General features: G+C 45.1%; 2 protein-coding genes across 2 annotated transcripts in view; both read left to right on the forward strand.

The window, feature by feature from the left end:
• Positions 1-15,928, forward strand: part of pik3c2a (phosphatidylinositol-4-phosphate 3-kinase, catalytic subunit type 2 alpha) — a 39,042-nt gene extending 23,114 nt beyond the window's left edge. Inside the window, exons 12-33 of the mRNA XM_042108952.1 lie at positions 1,937-2,059; positions 2,625-2,792; positions 3,588-3,696; positions 4,015-4,160; positions 6,070-6,258; positions 6,502-6,595; positions 6,913-7,007; positions 7,227-7,407; positions 7,733-7,837; positions 8,475-8,567; positions 9,249-9,378; positions 9,808-9,944; positions 10,320-10,489; positions 11,027-11,183; positions 11,563-11,672; positions 11,942-12,149; positions 12,421-12,545; positions 12,874-12,991; positions 13,175-13,256; positions 13,799-13,908; positions 14,238-14,363; positions 14,545-15,928. Coding sequence (XP_041964886.1) covers positions 1,937-2,059; positions 2,625-2,792; positions 3,588-3,696; positions 4,015-4,160; positions 6,070-6,258; positions 6,502-6,595; positions 6,913-7,007; positions 7,227-7,407; positions 7,733-7,837; positions 8,475-8,567; positions 9,249-9,378; positions 9,808-9,944; positions 10,320-10,489; positions 11,027-11,183; positions 11,563-11,672; positions 11,942-12,149; positions 12,421-12,545; positions 12,874-12,991; positions 13,175-13,256; positions 13,799-13,908; positions 14,238-14,363; positions 14,545-14,727 — 2,959 coding nt within the window. The 3' untranslated portion in view covers positions 14,728-15,928. The remainder of the gene's footprint in view (positions 1-1,936; positions 2,060-2,624; positions 2,793-3,587; positions 3,697-4,014; positions 4,161-6,069; positions 6,259-6,501; positions 6,596-6,912; positions 7,008-7,226; positions 7,408-7,732; positions 7,838-8,474; positions 8,568-9,248; positions 9,379-9,807; positions 9,945-10,319; positions 10,490-11,026; positions 11,184-11,562; positions 11,673-11,941; positions 12,150-12,420; positions 12,546-12,873; positions 12,992-13,174; positions 13,257-13,798; positions 13,909-14,237; positions 14,364-14,544) is intronic.
• Positions 15,929-16,657: 729 nt separating this feature from the next.
• ppp1r15b (protein phosphatase 1, regulatory subunit 15B) lies at positions 16,658-20,944 on the forward strand. Its single transcript, XM_042108974.1, has 3 exons — positions 16,658-17,273; positions 17,826-19,111; positions 19,980-20,944. The coding sequence occupies exons 1-3, from the start codon at positions 17,114-17,116 to the stop codon at positions 20,235-20,237; spliced, it is 1,704 nt and encodes a 567-aa protein (XP_041964908.1). The 5' UTR covers positions 16,658-17,113; the 3' UTR covers positions 20,238-20,944.
• The last annotated feature ends 694 nt before the right edge of the window (positions 20,945-21,638 follow it).

The raw sequence follows: 21,638 nt of genomic DNA on the forward strand, positions 1-21,638 counted from the left end.
TCATTCTGGTTGTTTTATACTTCAAATTAATAATGGTAAATATTTGCACTTGAGCTGGTAGACCAATGCCAGAGGACAAAAGATAGATTATTTGGATTTTATTTTGCTATGTGCTGTTGTGCTCTATATCTGCAATGTTATCTGCAGTCATGTGCCTGTCCCAAGTTAAGGCCCTCTATCATTGTTTGCCCTTTGGCTTCACAAAGACCATAACAAACTCCTATACTTTTTTATTCTCTAACTTTATTGCCCAATGAAAGTATATTCCGTCGCTGCATGATGCTTGTATAGTGTTATGATTTACTTAGATGACCTCTTAGTAGTCATTCTGTGACCACTCAGAAGATGTTGAGAGGAATGACTTCAAGGACTTGTTTTTGTGAGCTTCTATCATTATAAGCTGCGATTGAGCTGCTGTTTCCTGGTTCACTTTGGACAGCATGACTTGGGGCCTAAGTTAGCCTTGTCTCCTGTCAACACAGCTTGCATATTAGCCATGACTGAAACAGAGGCACACGGCCTGTGAGGATTTCCATTCAGTCTGCAGAGACATGTTAAGCACACTCTCTTTACAGATAGAAGCTCCTCTGTGTCATGTCTGAAGAGCCTCCATGGGAGTGACGGGCGCAGTCAGAGAGAGCACAGACACATGCCGTATACCCCACAAACAGAATTATGCATTCAGGTTTCCAGCACTTTTCACAACTTTATTGTGAGAATGAATGCCTGGAACACATTCCACCATGTTGCCCTGATTCAGCTGTGAAATACAGTGTGCAATTAAGAGCAAGTGGGCATGGTATGAGCCATTCGAGTCACTCAGCACGTCTTTTATAATGATGATGGTCTATAATAACCATGTTCATCACTAGCTCTTGTCATTTAGCCAGACAAATACAGCATTTTAAAAGGCTGAGATGCACTAGAGAGAGAAAGGGTTCTGTACGAAAAAGGCAGACAGCTGTGTCTTTGTGTGTCTGTGTGCTGGTATATGTGTGTGTCTCTGTGTGTGTGTTTGTTTCCCAGTCCAACCCTCAGGCCTTAATGAAAGACTAAGCGGTTAATAACAGACTTGTTTCATGAAGCAGGCAAGCCCAGGATCTCATTTAGAATGCAGTTTTTAGCAGCAGGGTACACTCTCTGTGCACCATGCTAGAGCTCATCTAAACATAGGCAGCACTTAACACCATACCAGCAGAATACCAAAATACTGCTCATTTCCTGCACTACACAACATCAGTAGGATTGGTTTGCAGAGTTGATGCACAGGCATACAAATTAGACTTTAGATAGTAAAATGCAGGTCACAGTCATTAGCCCCAAAGCTCTCAACGTTTTGTCTAGATATTGAGCCTGAATCAGTGGCTAACTAAGCTGTGTGTTATGTCGGCTGGTGAAATGCAGAAGAGACATATCCTAGGACATCTTGTTAAAGAGAAATTCTGTAAAAAGAGAACTGTGTAGTCATTCAGTGGTTCAAAACTGATATTTTCTCCATCTCTCAAACTGGCATTTCTGTACCTTAAAGCAGAACATTTTGTTCTTCAGAGGTCTGTACAAAAACAAGAAATGTTTTTTTCCTTCTTTTCCTTTCTTTTTTTAAAAAAACAAGAGAGGGACGTGTGTTATTTTGTTATGCAAAGTATTCAAAGACTAGATTTCATTCCATTTTCCAGACTGAATATTTATTCCTAGGAAAACAGCAGAGGGGCTTTTATATGTTGTGCCCATCTGCTTTTTCCTTCTACCAATGCAGTGCATGCGTGTGTGTGCCTCAAGGCTCTCTGATACCCTGTGTTGCTTCCCGGCTGTTTTTCTTTTTGCCCCCCTCCTACTGCTTGATTTGTATTTGTGTGGATGGATGGGTGCAGCTGCCATTTTGTTTTCCTCCTCTGTGTTTGCCAGTCACATTCCTTTGTTCTTCCTGTTTTTGCAGCTATGAAAAATACTACCTGATGTGTGCCCTGACTCACAACACCAGGAATCTCTTCAAGCCTGTGCAGTCCAAGAAAGTGGGGACCTACAAGAGCTTCTTCTACCACATCAAATGGGATGAGCTGTAAGTCCCTTCCGTCTGTACTGCGTCCACTTTTGATGACCTCGCTCTCGCTCATCCCTTACGAGTTATGTCTGTCACTGGGGTTTCCACTGGCAAGTTCCTGGGCTGTTGTGACCCGAGACTGACCCGGGTGTAAATGCTTCCATGTGTGTTGTATTCATCAGATTTGAAATGGAACAGAAATAAAGTAAATCATAGCTCAGAGTCAGTCGTAGGCTGTAATTTAGTCAGATCAACTGAACTGCCAGGTCAACTGAACAACTCTGTGGCTTCTGGCTGTTTAATTGCCTGAGTTTTAATTCCAGCTAGACAGGGGAAAAGATGCTAAATATATCTTTTCTCTATCTTCAGTTAGTCATACACTGTTGTAATGATTAAAGAACGCTGTAGCCAGCATTTCAACAGATGTCATGAGATCATTGAACTGGATGGGTACAGGAAAGTTTCCTGGTCATAGCTCACAGGGTACACCTGTATGTCCTGTGTTTGCTGTGCGCTGCTTTGAATAAACCCATCTGCTGTGTAAATGTAAATGTGAATATGGTCTGCTGTTGTGCCTCCCCAGGATCAACTTCCCCATGGCGGTGGCGCTGCTGCCCCTGGAGGCCGTGCTGAGCCTGTCCCTGTATGGAGTGCCCAGCCAGAGCTCCAGCGGCTCGCCCGACTCCAACAAGCAGCGCAAGGGCGCCGAGCTGCTCGGGAAGGTCTCCATGCCACTGTTTGACTTCCAGAGGTAGTGTGTGTGTGTGTGTGTGTGTGTGTGTGTGTGTGTGTGTGTGAGTAGAGAAGGGAGGTGGAGGTCTCCATGCCACTGTTTGACTTCCAGAGGTTGTGTGTGTGTGAGTAAAGAAGGGAGGTGGAGGTCTCCATGCTACTGTTCGACTTTCAGAGGTAATGAGTGTGTGTGTGTGTGTGTGAGTCGTAGCAGTGGTAATTGTTGTGTGTGTGTTAAGGGGTTTCACACAAAGGTTGATGATGTTGATGTCAAAGGTCAGACAAGAGAGTGTCACGCATAGTTGTGGTACTCTGGTGTGGTATGAGAGGTCTGTGTCTCCGCCATTCTCAATGCCCCAATGCCACCCTCTGGCATCCGGAGGTCAGACAGAAGAAAGCCGCCCACATGGACCGTGTCCTCTGTGTCACCCGAGGAGTCCAACTGAGCCACTCAAGAGTTGTGGTGTAGTCTGTTGCGCTGTTTGGGTAGTTTGATTGTCGTAGTGAAATTTTATAATGACCCGTCTTAATCAGGATGAAATAAAGCCTCCCCCACACATTGAGGGCATCCTGCCCACATTTTGCGTAATGCTGCACATTTGTGTGCTGTTTTTGTTTTGGTATTGTGTTGAAGAATGCTAGTTGTGTTCAGCGTGCCACTGCTGCGTGTTTGGAGTGAGTCACCTCAATGTTATTCCTCTCTGCTTACTGCACAAGTGTTTCCTCCAAAGAGTAGCAATTGTTTCAAGGAGTAAGACTAATTACTTGCATGTGTGTGTGTGTGTGTGTGATTGCGTGTGCATATGTTCTTCAGGGTTCTGGCCCATGGAACCATGCTGCTGAACCTGTGTTGGTCCTCTGAGGAGTGTCTATCAGGACCTGCTGGCCGTAGGAGAAACCTGGCTGAGAGGATCATCCTGCAGGTACCCGCACACTAAAGCTAACTGCTACCAGACATCAGCTTCGAATAAGTCGATTTCAGAGTTGGCTGCCCATTGGTTGGTCATGTGGTTGGTCGTTTTGCATATCAACCTGACCTTGCCTTTCTCAGTAGGCAATACAGACTAACTAGTCCTGTTAAAATCCGGACATGAGAGGACAATGCTGGCTAGGCTGAAAATTACACTTGGTTTGGAAAACAGCCGAGCTTTTTTGATCATGGCTGGAACCATTCAGTTAAAATGTATGTGTCTGTGTGTGTCTCTGTGTGTGTCTCTGTGTGTGTCTCTGTGTGTACGCAGGTGGATTTCCCCACACCCGCAGTGGATGTCCTGTATGTGGGTCCTCAGGAGGCCGGCGGTGGCAAACCCCCCCAGCCTCTAGAGGCGCTGGACTCTGACCTCCGGAGGAAGGTGGAGAAGCTCTGCTCCCGTGCATCCAACTTTGGGTATGTGCAGTAGGCCCAAGAAGATCCTCTTGTACCTAAAATGCAAACTTTGTGAAAACTTGTCTAGAGTGGGCAAACATTATAACAGTACTTGTGTTTGTGGGAGTTTGATTCCATTAAATGCCTTTCACCTCTAAAACCTTGATTTACCAAGAAGGCTTCATCGTGTACACAAACAGTAGAGTTAGCATAATGTTGAACCATAGCATGACCAGTGAATGGGCACTTTAGGATTTTAAGAAGTTGTGTTTCAAGTTATCCTTTTCAGTGCAGTTCTGAAACGGAGTTGAAATGAATTCTATTTAACCAAAATTGCTCATTTACAAGGACCAAGAGATAATGTGGCTTTGTAGGCCATTCGTCCTTATCACAGTGTGGAACACCGTAGACTGAGTCCCGTGTGAAAGTCGAGTCTGCCCGTGCTTAAACAGAGAGTCTTTCATGCCTGGCCGTCTATTTCTCTCCACTTTCCTGAAGGCCCTCCTGTTGTGTTCATAAATAGTTCCTTATCTCGTGTGATTCAGAAACCAGGCTTGGAGGGCATTTGTGTTTGTGGTTGAGGGACTCCCCCCTTCCCTCGACATCAAAGTGTCTATTATTCGCTGACCTGAAGGCCAAGTCTGAGCACAGTGTCCGTGTGAGACGAGGCACAGCACATGGGGAGGCCTCGGTATCTGCTGGGCTTTGTTACTGTAAAAGATCAAAATGTCAGGGAAAGAAACATTTTGTTATTTGCATAATAATAAGCTCTCAGCACAAACACGGTCGCAAAAACATCACATTTTCCTCTTGTTGCTCTTGGCAAGTCAAAGCCTGAGTTTGTCCTCTTGGGTGTCACAAATCATCATATGGATTCAATGGGAAAAATTGTCCCCATACATCTGCTAACATCCTTAGGGTGTGTTCTATACATCCACACACAAAGAGTCAATACATTTTCATACATTTCAAACAACCAAGACCAGCCCCAGTTGTCCTAAGTACTTCTGAGCAATATGCCCAAGTTCAGGCATCAGGAAAAGTGCTATAAATGCGAGTCCCAAATGAAACCCAAAGAGGGCACAGTGGTTCATCTCATTCACAGTGTGTTTTGTGTGAGGGCTGTTGGCACTGTGCTGGACTGATCACACACTCCCTCTCTTTCGATGCGGCAACAGGGCTCCGTGGGGCGGATCAGGGCCAGATCTGAGCCTGATGTGCCCTCGATCGGCTCCAGAGACCGCAGAGCTCTGTGTGCGAGCGATACGAGTCCGAGGGCGTCCCAGCAGACCAGCCCCTTTCTAAACTGCCAAACCAAAGGCAGAACAGGCAGGCTACTCGACCCTGTCCTCAGATAACACTGTACGTAGAGAAAAAGATGGAAAGAAAAGGGACAGACAGGAGAAAGAGAAGTAGAGAGCGAATGGGAAAAAGCTTGTATACGTATTCTTAACTAAGCCTGTTTTAGGACTTGGTTCCAGCCACATCATCTGGGAGAGATTAGTTTCAGTTCATCTGGGTTCAGACAGGGGTGCCCAGTTGTTCCGTCTGAAGCTACTTTACACTCTCTGGGGTGGAATATTCAGGAGTTCTGTCAGGATTGATTTGTACTTTCATGCTTGTTGGAGAAGACCTCAGTGCTGTGTGGGTGTTGATGCAATGGTTAGCGACACCACTTCGTCAGCAGGCAGTCCAGTTTTGATTCCCAAATGTTGTGGTTCTTTTGCTAATAGCATCTGCTACTGCATATGGTTTTCACCCTGTGGGTTACATCTAATATGCAGATGCTCCTGAAAGATCAGTTACATGTGGCTGAGGATTAACTGCCAGTATATTCAGTAAAGACCCTGATATGTTGTGGTGATTCTGAGATGGCCACAGGTTAAGATCAATGACCTTTGACCCCTGCGGTCCAACTCCCGCCTTGCAGGTTGACGCGTGCGGATCGGCAGCTTCTGTGGGACCAGCGGCACTACTGCCAGGGCCTGGAGGGCTCTCTGCCCAAAGTGCTCGCTAGCGCCCCCAGCTGGGACTGGGGCAGCATGGCTGAGATCCACACCCTCCTCCACCACTGGCCTCCACTCAGCCCCGTATCTGCACTGGAGCTGCTGGATTCAAAGTACGACACATGCACATGTGTACACACTGACATGCACAAGCTCTCTCTCTCCCTCCCTCCCTCCATCTGTCTCTCTCTCTCTCTCTCTCTCTCTCTCTCTCTCTCTCTCTCTCTCTATCTCTCTCTCTCTCTTCTCTTCTCTCTCCATCACTCACTCACAGTGGAACTTTCTGCAGCACTCTGAAGAGCTTTTACTGTTGTCTATGTTAGTGAGATGCAGCTGCTGCCCTTCTCCCTCTGCAGGTTTGCGGATACAGAAGTGCGGTCTGTGGCTGTCAGCTGGATCGAGAGCAGCAGTGACGACGAGCTTGCGGACTACCTGCCTCAGCTTGTGCAGGTACACACACACCTGATGCAGAATCCATGATGCCAAAAAGGAAGAAATGATTGGAACTAATTGTACATCTTAATTGTAAATTATTTGCGTGGTCAGTCAAGTTCGTAGAGCGTCGGTATAGTTTTGCTCTGACATGAGCTCTAAAGATGCACAACTTTTTTTGAGTATTAACTATAATCAGTAGCAAATTGTTATGCTCATCCAATCAGAGCACATGGAACCGGTTATATGGGTGCTTAGCAACATTGCGGAAAAAGTAGCCTCATGTGTAATCACCTTTAGATTGTGAGTGTGCTTACCTGTATCCTCTCCCTCAGGCTCTGAAGTTTGAGAGTCACCTGAAGAATGCTTTGGTGATGTTTCTGCTGTCTCGTGCACAAGGGAACGTGAACATTGCACACTATCTTTATTGGTCAGTGCTGCAGCTTTGGGTCAATGCCATCTTTAATATACAGCTGTCTTTTTCCACAAATTTAGAACTTGTAGATAAAACATTGATAATGCTTTATCAGCAGCATATTACAGTAATATTCAATAAGTTCCTGGAATAATGTATGTTGTACTGTATGTATGTTTGTATGTATGTATGTCTGTATGTCTGTTATTAAATGGTGTGTGTCTGGTGTGTCAGGCTGCTAAGGGATGCTGTCCAGGACCCAGCGTTTGGGCCGCGCTATGACCAGGTTCTGGGCGCGCTGCTGTGCCTGTGTGGGACTGGTCTGCGGTCGGAGCTGGACAAACAGACCCGGCTGGTCCGGCTGCTGGGGGATCTGGCAGAGAAGGTCCGACAAGCCAGCAGCTCCACCAGACAGGTCAGCATCCACAGGGCTGGAGTAGGCCCACAAAATGGGCCATGAGTGTACTGTTGTTTCCTGTTCATGTTGTGCATGTGGAAACAAAATAGGAAATCCTGCTGTGGTTATCTGGTTATCTACCATTAGTCAAATCACTGGTAGAGGTTTTTTGCTGATCATGGCTGTTGTCTGAACACTTGAATGACGAACAGTGCACCTGTCTATCTTGTACAGCAATGAAATAGAATGTGAGCCTAAATGAATGCAACTGTCTGTGCAGCAATGTATGTAAACGTGTGTGTGTGTGTGTGTGTGTGTGTGTGTGTGTGTTTCATCATTGCAGGCCGTCCTGCAAGAGGGCCTGGAGAGGGTGCAGTCATTCTTCCAGAGGCACAACTGCAGACTGCCCTTAAGCCCCAGCCTCGTGGCCAAAGAGCTCAACGTGAAGGTGAGACAGCTCCTAGTGCACAGCAGAGCTCAGCTCTCCTCTTCGGACAAGCCTGTCTTACAGATTGTTTGAAATGCATCATCACCAAACTGTTCATTTGATAGGATGTCTTTAATTGCCATGAAAATCCGGTTGTCCTGGACTTTTAACGTGGCTTTTAAACATGTAATGGGTAACTAACTAGCCAATCACCCCAGAGAGTGGCTGGCCAGTGATTTCTTCCCCTCCTGTCCGTAATCACAGAGAGGCCTTTGCGTAGGAACTCATCTGTCATTAGTCAATCCCTTTTCCCTCTGCTTCACATTCATCATGGCCAGCAGTAGGCTGGAGCTTGTTCTGGACGTCCAGGCTAGGCAGTGCCTAGTTAGTGAAAATGGCCCCCTTTTAGCCTCAGTGATTATGTCAGCCTTCTCCTGAGGATTCCTCCCTAATCACACTCCTTCCAAAAGGCTTCCCGGATAAACTTTCTCTCATTGTCTGGTTCCGGTTGTTCTGCCTGTGGGAACGTGAGAACCAGACTCCCACCAGCCCTCGTTTTGTGTGTGTGTGTGTGTGTGTGTGTGTGTGTGTGTGTGTGTGTGTGTGTGCGCATTTTGGAGACTGCAACAACAGCTTGTCCCTCTTGTCTCTAAAACAGGCCTGCTCTTTCTTCAACTCGAATGCTGTACCCCTGAAGGTCGCCCTGGTCAACGCGGATCCCCTCGGGGAGGAGCTCAATGTCATGTTTAAGGTGGGAACGTCCCCAGACAGGCCCAGGCCGTCATTGGCATTTCCATTTTCTAAGAATAGATTGTCTTAAAAGGAACAGCATGCGTCGCTTCAATAGGTTTGCCTACTGATGTTTCCATTTAGCGGAGTTTCCATTGTCGCTTCAGCTATTTGTGGCAGAATAAACAAGTTTCATTTATTATTAGACTGGAGTTGGCAGCCAGCTCAAGATTTTTTTTTATATATATATTTTCGTTTTGTTTTTTAAGAAAAATGTTTTCATGGTGTTCCTGAGATATTTCTGTTCTTGTGTCAGTGCTGAACCGGACCACCCTAATCCCCAGTGGGAGCTTCTCAGTAGTCTGTCTCATGGTCAATAGTGTGCCATCTGGTGGCAGAGGACAGAACTTAGCAGTCAGTTACAATTTGAATCCTGTTCATTTATTATTATTCATTAAACAGAAAATGTGTGGCACTTAGTCATTCACATAGAGTGGAAGTGGAGTGATGAAACCTCCCGCAGAGAATGTGATGCACTTATGGTATAAAGAATGGTATAGACATTAGAAAATGCATACAAGTCAAATGAATGTACTTTGTGTATTTTTGTTGTGACTATATAGGCCTCAGATTCGTGTGAGTCTGAATATTTGTGTGTGTGTGTGTGTGTGTGTGTGTGTGTGTGTGTGCTGGGGGGGTTCAGGTTGGTGAGGACTTGCGTCAGGACATGTTGGCGCTGCAGATGATCCGCATCATGGACCGCATCTGGCTGCAGGAGGGGCTGGACCTGCGCATTGTCAACTTCAAGTGCATCTCCACGGGCAAAGACAAAGGTGCTGCTCCACTGCTGCCTCATGACCAGCAGAGGCCATACAGCACACACACACACACTACACATACTGTACATGAACATACATGAACATTGGCCTTACTGCACACAGACTACATATTCATGGGCTTCATCATCTAGGTGCTTGGTTTTATACACCTGTGGAAAGGGACCTGATTAAACTCATGAATACCACACAAAGATTGCATAGCAAACACAAAACACTCAGTATGCAGAAAGACACAGATATCAGATCACAGTTGGGACAATCAAACCAAACAAAACAGGCAAACTACTTTGTGCTACATCTGCAATAACTATCTAAAGCATACAATCTGCCCAAATCTAATACATATCATTTTACCCAAATCTCACAATCTACAGGGAACGCATGCAGGGCTTATTCTGACTGCAATCTGGTTTGTATCCCCAGGTATGGTGGAGCTGGTCCCCTCCTCGGACACGCTGAGGAAGATTCAGGTGGAGTACGGCGTGACCGGCTCCTTCAAGGACAAGCCCATAGCAGAGTGGCTACGCAAGTACAACCCAGCGGAGGACGAGTATGAGAAGGTAACAGCCGGCTAACAGCGGACGTGCAACTCAAGTGTTCCGTTCGTGGAGCGTACAAATAGTTTTCACTGTTTGAATGTGTGCAGCACTCTCATGTCAGGGGTAGTCAGTCCCATTAATTATAGTGTGTTAGTTTAGTTGTGTACCCAATGTACACAATGTAATGTACAATGTAATAATAATGACAATTCTGTAATGGCCTTGAACATTTCTTTTAGGCACAGATATTTTACTTGCCAATCAGTATGATTTGATCGCTTAACCTTTATTCTCTCTCTCTCTCTCTCTCTCTCTCTCTCTCTCTCTCTCTCTCTCTCTCTCTCTCTCTCGCTCTCTCTCTCTCTCGCTCTCGCTCTCGCTCTCTCTCTCTGCCAGGCGTCAGAGAACTTCATCTACTCGTGTGCCGGCTGCTGTGTGGCCACCTACCTGCTGGGCATCTGCGATCGCCACAACGACAACATCATGCTCCGGACCACAGGACACATGTTCCACATCGACTTTGGCAAGTTCCTGGGCCACGCACAGATGATCGGAAGCTTCAAAAGGTGAGACGCTCTGCTCCGCTCCTCTCCTCTGCCCCAGGCCCGTAGCCTCCGCTTCCTCTCTAGCTGTGTAGCTACAGCCTGGAGTTAAGGATGTGTACAGAAATGGCCGGTAACTGACTAGGGACCGTGAGCATAGGGGAAGTGCATTCCAGTGCAGCGTTGTTGCGTGCGTGTGCTGTTCTGTAGCCCTGAGGGCATTTGTAATGAAATGAGTAGCACAGCCTGCAGCAATGCTTCATGCAGTGCCCTAAGGGAGACATGTAGGATAGGCTAGTGTTGATTTGAGTTATTAAAGATTTGTCATTTTCATTCATCTTTCAGATTGTTTTTTTTATTATTATCAGTTTAGTTTTCTTCTTTTCTGATTTTTTCTTATTGCAAATGCAGTTATATTGTTTTTCCGGTAGTTAGTTAGTTAGTTTTGCATTGTTCATTGTAGTTTTTATTTGGTTAAATATAATCACCCTTGTGTAGAGAACCACAAAAGGCTTAGCCAATGTCAATCCTCCATCTTGACCTTTTACTTTCTGTGCTCAGGGACCGCGCCCCGTTCGTGCTGACCTCTGACATGGCGTACGTTATCAACGGAGGGGAGAGGCCCACCAGCCGCTTCCAGCTGTTTGTGGACCTGTGCTGCCAGGCCTACAACCTGATCCGCAAGCACTCCGGCCTCTTCCTCAACCTGCTCTCCCTGGTAATCCCACACTTTGCGCTATCTCCTATTGCTGATCTACTCGGAGGGCGGGGGACCTAAACGTGTTTGGAGCAGCGTTAGTGAGCGTTTTTGTTTACAGTGGCTAAAACTGGCGATACGTTCGGAATAGGGCGTCGTACAGAATTTAGAGTGTTCAGAACATTCAACACAGATTAACTAGAGAATCTAAAAAATGTTTTTCTTGGACTGTATTTGTGTTCTTGGCTCTACTTCAATGTGTCTGTGTGTGTGTCTTTGTGGGTCTGTGTGTCTGTCTGTGTGTCTGTCTGTGTGTCTGTCTGTGTGTCTGTCTGTGTGTCTGTCTGTGTGTGTGTCTGTGTGTGTGTCTGTGTATGTGTCTCTGTGTGTCGTGTGTTAGATGATGCAGTCTGGCCTGCCAGAGCTGACCGGGAACCAGGACCTGAAGTACGTGTACGATGCCCTGCAGCCTCAGACCACTGAGGCAGAGGCCACAATCTTCTTCACCAGGTACCACACACAGGCCACCTCGCAGCCTCAAGAACAGTACACACACGCATACATGCACACACGCAAACACGCACCAATACAGTATGCACTTAAATAGGCATTGATGCCACCATTAATAATTTCCCATTAAGATGTAGATGATTGCTATAAGAAGAAGACCCACTACTTTTGATTTTTACTTTCTCTCTTCCCCCCCCCTCTCTTTCTCTCTCTCTCTCTCTCTCTCTCTCTCTCTCTCTCTCTCTCTCTCTCTGTCTTGCACCCCTCAGGTTGATTGAGTCAAGTCTGGGGAGTGTGGCCACCAAGTTTAACTTCTTCATCCACAACCTGGCCCAGCTGCGTTTCTCTGGGCTGCCCTCCAACGACGAGCCCATCTTGTCCTTCTCCCCACGCACCTACACGCTCAAACAGGACGGACGCATTAGGGACGCCTCCATCTTCTCCTTCCAGAAGAGATACAACCCCGACAAGCACTACGTCAGTATCCTCTCTGTCAAGTGTTGAATCCATAGTTAATTAGCTGTCATTATGTATTTTTCCAGGATCGTAATAATGGTCAAATTAAATAATACTGTCTATATGTATTTTATTTCCATAGATTATAAGAAATCTATCATCTTCAAAATATAGAAGCTCAAACTGTGAATGGCAATGATCTACCTGTCAATAACAAATCATTTGCAATTGGAGAGTGATGTTCTAAACATATTGGATCTAACAATCATCTGTGCCCCCTCCCCCCATGCAGACATATGTGGTGCGAATCCTCAGGGAGGGCCAGAGTGAACCTCATTTTATCTTCCGCACTTTCGACGAATTCCAGGAGCTGCACAACAAGCTGACCATTCTCTTCCCTCTGTGGAAGCTCCCAGGGTATGTGTCACTCTCTAGTGCCACCTACAGCCATGTACTGTACTATACACTGTACTGCTCAAACTACAGGCTAGCAGAACAAGATCTATTAGTCCCTGACTGGACATAAGACCCCCAAACAGTACAATCAGTGGGTTTGGACTTGGACTAGTATAAAAATTCATACAGCACAAAAGACCCCAAGTAGAACACACTTTGTACTTGAGTTATTGTGTAATCCAAGTATTGGACATTTTGGGGGGAAATTATGTGTGCACACACACACACACACACACACACACTGTTAGTGTTACGAAACGGCTCTGACTTCCCTTTCCCTGACATGCAGGTTTCCAAATAAGATGGTTCTGGGGCGCACCCACATCAAGGACGTGGCGTCCAAGCGGAAACGGGAGCTAAACAGCTATGTGCACAACCTGATGAGGAGCTCGACCGAGGTCACACAGGTGGGATAGCATAGCATAGCATAGCTGCATGGCATACTTATAGCACATAGCTATATAACATGTTTTACTGTACTCAAACAAATAAAGCTGTTCAATAAAAAAAAAAAGATTTTTCTAAATTTATACTGTATAGTTTATTATCACCGTCAGGCTGAGTGCTTCTTTCATGTTCTGTCCCTCCAGTGTGATCTCGTCTACACATTCTTCCACCCTATTGCAAGGGACGACAGAACTGAGGGCTTGGAGTCTGTGCCCAAAGCACCAGGTGTGTGAGCTTTCCTCATTCATCCTTCAAGGCACAACTTAGTGTCCACCTTTAAGAAATTCAAGATATCTATTGACAGTGCAAGGGAGAATAGGACTATTTTTGCACATTTTAATCTTGGAGGCCTGGCTTGATTTTTACTGTCAGAGAGACAGATTGGTCCAATATGGTTTGACTCTGAGGAAGACACAGTGCGTCGAAACGTCAGTTGATTGTGCACCACAATAAAAAAGTTAAAAAGTTCTCTGAGTGCTCCGGTCATCCCTGGGTTTAGCTTCTTTGAAGTGGCCCAGCCAGTCTCTCTGACCCTTTGGTCCTGGACTGTGAGCACCGAAAAGACTTGAGCGCAAGTGACACCCGTCTTACTTGATTTTTACTGTGTCCTAGTGTTCATTAAAACACTAGTGAAGTGCTCTGAAGTGTGTTTACTGTAACTTGTGTATTTATACATTATACATACGTAAGAAAGTCGTATGTGTATATATTTGGTATGCATGTTCATTGTGTGTGTGTGTGTGTGTGTGTGTGTGTGTGTTCTACAGAGCCACCTCCCCTGAGCCCTGTGTCAGGTCGTGTGGAGGGAGAGGTGAAACTCTCCGTGTCCTACAGGAACAGCACTCTCTTCATCATGGTCATGCACATTAAAGACCTGGTGAGCAAACGCCACACACATCACATTCTATGCAGCCATCTGTCAGGCTCATGCACATAACATAGCCCATACACATACTCTTACACATACTCCATATGTGAGGACTTTGAACCACAATAACCATCTGTTACAGAAGCAGACAATATATTAAGCTGTGTTGCCTGTCGTATGTCACATGCTACGTCTGTTGTCACATGGTCCAATCCATCAGCCATCCATGAGCACATCGCTCTCTCTTTAGATCAATAGTCTAATTTGTTATTCAAAGATATAAACAGTTATCTGAATGCCCCCCACCCCCATCCTGTGTCCCCTGTCTTTTGTCGCAGATGTCAGATGAGGGGGCAGACCCCAACCCCTATGTGAAGACCTACTTGCTCCCAGACCCTCACAAAACCTCCAAGCGCAAAACCAAGATTGCCAGGAAAACCAGGAATCCCACTTACAATGAGATGGTAGGCAAAAACTCGAATTCGAATTTCAGGGCAACACTTCATATAGTTATCTATTCTTCAGATAAGAAGAACTTCATAACAGTAAATATTGCTGTGTATAATAATGTTCTAAGCGTATCTAAACTGTGTGTGTGTGTGTGTGTGTGTGTGTGTGTGTGTGTGTGTGTGTGTGTGTCCTCAGCTTGTGTACAGTAACCTTAGTAAAGAGACGCTGAGTCAGCGGGAGCTGCAACTGAGCGTGCTCAGTGCGGAGTCTCTGCGTGAGAACTGTTACCTGGGCGGAATCACCCTCAGCCTCAAGGACTTTGACCTGAGTAAGGAGACTGTCAAGTGGTACAAGCTCACGGAGATACCCTACTTCTGAACCAATTGCAACACAGCTGCATAACAGCTAACCAGCCATAGCGGACAATGGCATTGGGGACTCAACAGCGCCCTCTAAGGGTCATGTCATCTCTCTCTCTCTCTCTCTCTCTTTCTCTTTCTCTCTCTCTTTCTTTCTCTCTCTCTCTCTCTCTCTCTCTCTCTCTCTCTCTCTTTCTCTTTCTCTTTCTCTTTCTCTTTCTCTCTCTCTCTCTCTCTCTCTCTCTCTCTCTCTCTCTCTCTCTCTCTCTCTCTCTTTTTCTCTCCCTCGCTCTCCTACTCGCAGACACTAATCATGATTACCTCCTAGCAGGAGCGCCGAGTTTTTTTTTTTTTTTAAATCCCTCTAGTTTCTTACTACAGAGAAGATGTAATGTTTTGTACATTTTTGACATTAGAGGACCAAAATGGATGAGTACTTATTAAAGAGTATATATATAAATACAAATATATATATATTAAAAGAGCTGGGCGGGTGTGGGTAGCGATTTTTACACTATACTTTTTTACATACACATATAGGAAACATTATCTTTTTCAGAGCTGACAATATTTCCTTTTCTTCTCCCCATGTGGTCCTGACTTTGTGCCAAAAAGAACTGTATCCATTTCATACCACTTTTCAAGGGGAACCAACATGGGTGCCTTGTTTCTCTTGTTATATTTTCCTTTCTCTTGTAGTTCTCATCTGCCCCTTTTGCAGTAGGTTTCATTTGCTTTTCGCAGTTCTCATGATTTAAAAATTCTGTCGCCTTCCTCCAGTGGGGTGAGTGTTGACTCTTGAATGAACTTTTAAATGTCTTTCTTTCTCATGTCTGTGATCTTGCTTTCCTCCTGCCCACCTTTCAGTTGTTTGTAATGAGGAACACCTTCACTGTTATTTTATAAACATAAGGGAATGCCACACGTGGCTATAAATCGGATGCCTGTTCTTCTGCATGTAAATCTGGGATGATGAGTTTACAAGTGTAAGTGTGCACGCTTTTTAAAAGCGGACAGGTTTTTCATCTTGCGCATCCTGAGTAGAAACATAATCATGTTCTTTTAATGACTGTAAAAAAAAAAAAAAAAACACCATGCTGAGTTGATGTTAACATGGCCAGTTATTTATTCCTAATTGGATCTCTTTATGTGGAATGAAAATGTGTGTTCTGTAATCCTTTTTCCTAAAGCAAATTAAACATTTTTGAACAAAATGTCAATGACATCCTCAGTCTTGTAGTGTGTGTGTTAATTTTGACTGTGGTGCGAAAATATGGTTTATTCTGTGAGAAATCCAACATTACAACCCGGGGTGTATATCTCAAAATTCCAGCCAGCTTCTTTTTGTCTGCACTGTCTTTTTATAACTATATGGGGCACTTCCTAGTGGGGGCAATTCTGTCATCATCCAGAAACGATGCAGCTGTGAAGCTAGTTATAAGCAACGTAATGGGTAAAGGAATTTATTGAGGAACCGTTTCTGAATGACTGAAAGTTAACTTGTGCTGCAGTGTGTGTATGCCCAGAAAAGGCAAGTTATTTAGGAAGTAAACATCACCCTCATACAATGCACAGGTGTGCTCTACGGCTAGAGTTGCACCCGATAAAACCACAGACACAGGCTGATGTTAAATGACAATGACAATCAGTATTTATCAGGGGTTTAATGACTGTTTCGAGCTAACAGGGGGTTACCCTAGGTACTTTGAGTTTGAGATCCCTATTTTTAAGGGTCCTCAAATCATTGTAGGCCTACCCATCATGCCATGTCATTTAACCTGAGTGGGGACCAAGAAAACATCTGACGCGGATCCGGGACAACCCAGCTCCATTGGTTAATAAATAATTGTCCAAATTTGTCGACAGTTATGAATCTGTAGTCTATTTCTATTACAAATTAACAATGCTACATTTGTCAAATTTAGGCTGTAATATAAAATTGCCTGCTAGCGTTGCGTTAAACAATCAGACATTCCATCTGGCAACAATGCAATTTATGGATGATTTGTCCCTGGATTTATTCTCCTCTTTAGTGAGCGGTGACTTGTCTCATGCTTTGGCGAATAGAAGTAGGAATTGGGCGTGTTCAGAGAGCACTGGTCCTTTGTTTCTGAGTGACAGGGAAGCTCTCCAATCACAAGGGATCAGCTGCACATAGTTTGTTTATATATAGTCGTGGAAACCTTACTGTCGAGACACTACAGACAAGATGCCAGACAAGATTATTTTCTTCTGACATAATGGAAGTGTGTTTGCGTCTACTTGTACCTAACATAAAAGGACATTTCTCTCTAGAAAGACAGAAATGACGTGTTACGACATTGTCATACAACTGACAATCAAATACGATAAAGTAACTGGAGAAGACCGCTTGCGTATTTAATTTCAACAAAAGTTATCGCAAAATGGAAACGGAGTCTCGAAAACGGAATTTGGACAGAAGTGCCATGCACCTGTTCGGAGACAGTGGCATGACGATCCTGCCATGGACAAGGCAAATTTTGTTTGTTCTGTGGGAGCAGTTGCGTTTCCTGGTCCATCTTATCTACTACAGTTTCATGTCAGGTAAGCCTCGCTTTTCCATAACTGGGAAACGCGCCAGCAGTAGGCTGTGTAGACTCTGTTTGTGTATGTGCGAGAGGTCAGCCTATAGTCTAAGATAAGGACATTAAGGTAATGTCTTTAGGCTATTTTTCCAGACAGCTAGGTGCATTTCGTGTATTTGGCGACTGAAAGAACAGTGTAACCGTAGGTTTCTGTTTGAATGTTACGCGCTCGTTTGAATAATTTATGACACTTCGACAACAATTGGCATGATACACTTTTTAAAAATGTATGCCCACGCAACTTTGATGGCATTTCCCTAGAAGTTAAAGTTAGCCTTCAAAATAAAATATACACTGCCAAAGCATTCTTTGCTTTTTCCCCCAAACCCCAGTGTCATCCCTGAGCAACTTCATATATTTAGCAATTTATAGCTAAAGTTAGGCCAAAATATTTAAAATTGTATTTTGTATGTCCACATTCCCCCTTCTGACTGTGTTGAGGCAGCTGAAACCCCTGTCTACCCATATGAGATAAATTATTAATTGAGCTCTTCCATCCATTTGTGTGCAGTCTTTCAGATGTTCCGTCTGGAAGTCCATTTGAGAATCTCAGAGGAGACCGGACCGCACATTCAGCACATGAACACACCTGGAAATCCAGCAGAAGGCTTCTTTCTGTCCTCCTTGTTTGACAATAACAAAAGCATGATTGTCTCCAGCTCCAGCTCCTTATCCAAGCTGAGCAGTGACTTGGCCGTTACCCACCCAGGGTCTCTGCTCTCCAGCCTGGTGTCGGATGAGCTCTGCTGCTCTCTTGTGGATGACTTTGTGGCTCGGGCGGCCGAGGGGTTCTCGGACACGGAGGACCTCACCATCGGCCAACACGCCAGCTGGAAACTGGGCTGCCCTGGTGAGTGGAATGTGTTTGTGGGATCTGAACACAGCAGCGGCAGTAACAGCAGCAGCAGCAGCAGCAGCAGCGACCTCTTCTACAGGTCTACACACAAAGATAAAATCTTCAGCTGGGAGAATGATGTATCGGGGAGAAGTGAGACCCCTTGTGATCCTTATACACCACTGAGCTTTTCTGCTAGTATCTTCAGCTACTCTCCTCGGGAGAGCGCAGACCCAGCAGAGACCAGCAGCTGGGAGTTCAGAGTGGAGTCTTCGGCTTCTGTGGAGGACAGCCACACTCTTTTCTCCCCTGCCTTCGGGGGGCGCTCTGACAGTGAGAGCAGCTGGGGGAGTTCGGACTGCTCCAGTGCCGATGGAGACCGGGAGGAGAGCGAGAAGCTGTGGGATCTTTTCTCCTGCTCCTCAGACCCGTATCACCCGCTCCACTTTACTGCCAGTGCCTCAAGCTCCAAGCCCGCCAAGAAGGATGCCAGAGTAGCTCCCAGGCCTGACAATGTGATCGAACCCCCCACAGAGCTCCCACCCTCTCCGACAGATTCAGAAAGCATCGGTCCTTCATCCTTATCTGAGGATGAGGAGACCCTCTGGCAGTCGCTGTGTCACAGTGATGACCCATACCACCCTTTACATTTCAAAGCCTGCATCAGAAGCTCCACTGCTGATGCTAAGGTGAACCCCAGTGCCAGCGCCACCACCGCGCAGAACCCTATGAACGCTTGTTCAGATTCCAGTGCCATGTCGCCGGATTCCTCTCGTGAGTTTAGTCCAAGGGCATTCCAGACTCGGAGAAAGTCAAAGAAGCTACAGCTGCTCGGTAAGAGGCGACCCAAAGGTCACTGCTGCACCGCCTTTCCAGACAAACAAGTCTTTGTCCCCTGGAGGAGAAAGGTCAAAGGTGAAATCGTAGAGGAGCATGAAGAAGGTCAACCTGCTGTGAAGAAGGTTTGTATGTTTTGTTTTGTTTTGTTTTTCTGACAGGGCAGCCGTGGCCTACTGGTTAGGCCTTCGGGCTTGTAACCGAAGGGTTGCCGGTTCGATCCCCGACCAGTAGGAAAAATGCGGGCGGGGGAAGTGGTTGAGCACTGCTCTCCCATGCCCACATCCACGGCTGAAGTGCCCTTGAGCAAGGCACCTAACCCCTAACTGCTCCCCGAGTGCAGCTGTAGCAAGGCAGCTCACTGCTCCGGGTTAGTGTGTGCTTCACCTCACTGTGTGTTCACTAATTCACAAATAGGATAAATGCAGAGACCAAATTCCTTGTATACGCAAGAATACTTGGCCTAGAAGCCTGATTTACATTTTATATTTACATTCATAAAATGGAAATAGGATAGGGAAAAATCCAAGTCCAAATGTAAATGTGTTGCCTTCATATTTGACAGGCAAGGCAGTGAGTGATGCAACAACTCAGAGACTGCATGACACTTTGCTCACAAGTTGCAGCCATATGATCATAGTCACTACCGCCTCTATTTCCTATTGGTTGCCTACCAACAGTGAACATATCTGACCAGAGATACTATGGAGTACCCTGGGAAATCCAGCTCCGGTTTCACTAGGGAACATGCACTGTAGAGAACTTCACAACTCACCCATTAGTCCTATTGGCTCATGGCTGAGTGCAAAACTTTGAGTGCTTTAACAAATCCATTTGGCTTTTGGTGGTATTACCTTCATAACTGGGATGTGTTTAAATCTACAGATATGATAGTTATTTGACATTTCTCAAATACACTCATTGACCTTTGTGTGCTCGTCTTCTTTGACCTTCTTGATGACATAATTGAGAATTACCTATGTTGCCTTTCAGGTTCAGTTCTCACCGCGGGTTCAGGTTCACAAGATGAGGGCGTGGTCATTTGCCCTTCAGGCCTCTCGCAAAGGACATTGGGAAGAGCTAGCCAGGGACAGGGATCGCTTTCGTAGGAGAATCCAGGACACAGAGCAGGCCATTGGCTACTGTCTGAGTCAAGCACACCGGGAGACGATCGCTGCCTGTCAAAAAAGCGTGGAAGGCAAACATCATGGAAGTAAACGGAACTTAAAACAATCAGTTTTCCTCTCGTGACTCCATTTTTGTTGAATGTGAACTCAACAGCCACACTGAGATTGCATGGGACTGACCTGCTACCATTGCAACATGTACCTCACCACTGCACTCAAGGCAAAAGCCATTGCACTGACTTCTGTTGTTTTAAAATTACAGTTAATTGAATGTATTTTTATTTGCCTTATAGACCTAGCAATGTATGTTCCGTATACCTCAATGAATGTTTCTTTAGCCATATAAGTGATATCCAGAACTTCTGTTGAGAAATTATGTTTTTTCTTGGAAGGAAAGATCTGCAATCTCCCATAGAGAGAAATTTGATGTAGTTCCTGATTCTACCAAATACTAAAAAGTGTATGCAGAACAGGGAACATTCAAACATTTTAAAAGAATTTCCAGAATGAAGGACAGCAATGCTATAAAATGCCTGTTAAAACGAAAGGCATGAAAGACTCCCTTGTTTTTTTTACAGAGAGCCTAGATTAAGGAAAGAGTCAGTTCTTCAACACCACACATAGTTAGAGACACTCCCTCCAGCTGACTCACTTTAGGAAAAGTAAACATTTGGTTACGGGAGCCTTTCAATTTACGAGTACATCACACACTGGAGCTCACTTCATTATAATAGGAAAGCCTGGTGGGACTCATGTTTACTGAGGTAACCTGGATTGTGAACCCCATCTGTTAATTACTCATTAAAGGTTGTTTTGGTGTGCTCACATGGAGTTGCTTTCATGAGCTTCTGTCTTGTTAAAACTGGTCATGCCTTTTATGGTGAGGGTGCTTCTGTTGACAGGAGAAAAAAAAGGTAGTTTCATATTTGAACACTGATTCAAATTCTTTGCTGATAGTGAAATGGAAATGTAGCTCCGATTCTGAAACATTACGTCATATTACCTTCTTATACCTGTATACATTATGCCTATATACCTTATATATATATATGATCTTAACCTCTGCTGCTTGACATATCTTAGACTGAATAATAACCCAAGCAGATTTTACTGTGTATAACTTTGCTATTACCAGGTTTTTGTCTTGGTATAGGTATGGGTTTCTATTTTGTGGGTTTCTATGTGGTAGCTGCCTGAAACATACTGAAAATCATATATTTTTCAGAGGCTCTGGTTTGGACACCTTACCTTGAAGGGAGCCAATTATGAAGCCTTGTTTCACACAGGTTTCATCTTTCCCTCACATTTAGATCTTCAACTCTTCGTTCATAGAGTGAAGTTAGCAAAGGGAGACAACTTTTCCTGTGAGACCAACCTGCAGTCGGTTTATGTAAGATAAGGGTTAAAAACAAGCCATGATGAAATGTGTTCCCTGGAGGGGAAATCAGTTACCATCTCCAACTCACACATCACATGCATCTGTGCGCACACACACAAACACAAGGTGGATGGTGTAACAATGAGC

The sequence above is a fragment of the Alosa sapidissima genome, chromosome 11 (genome assembly GCF_018492685.1).
Source record: "Alosa sapidissima isolate fAloSap1 chromosome 11, fAloSap1.pri, whole genome shotgun sequence".
In the NCBI taxonomy this organism is placed as follows: domain Eukaryota; kingdom Metazoa; phylum Chordata; class Actinopteri; order Clupeiformes; family Clupeidae; genus Alosa; species Alosa sapidissima.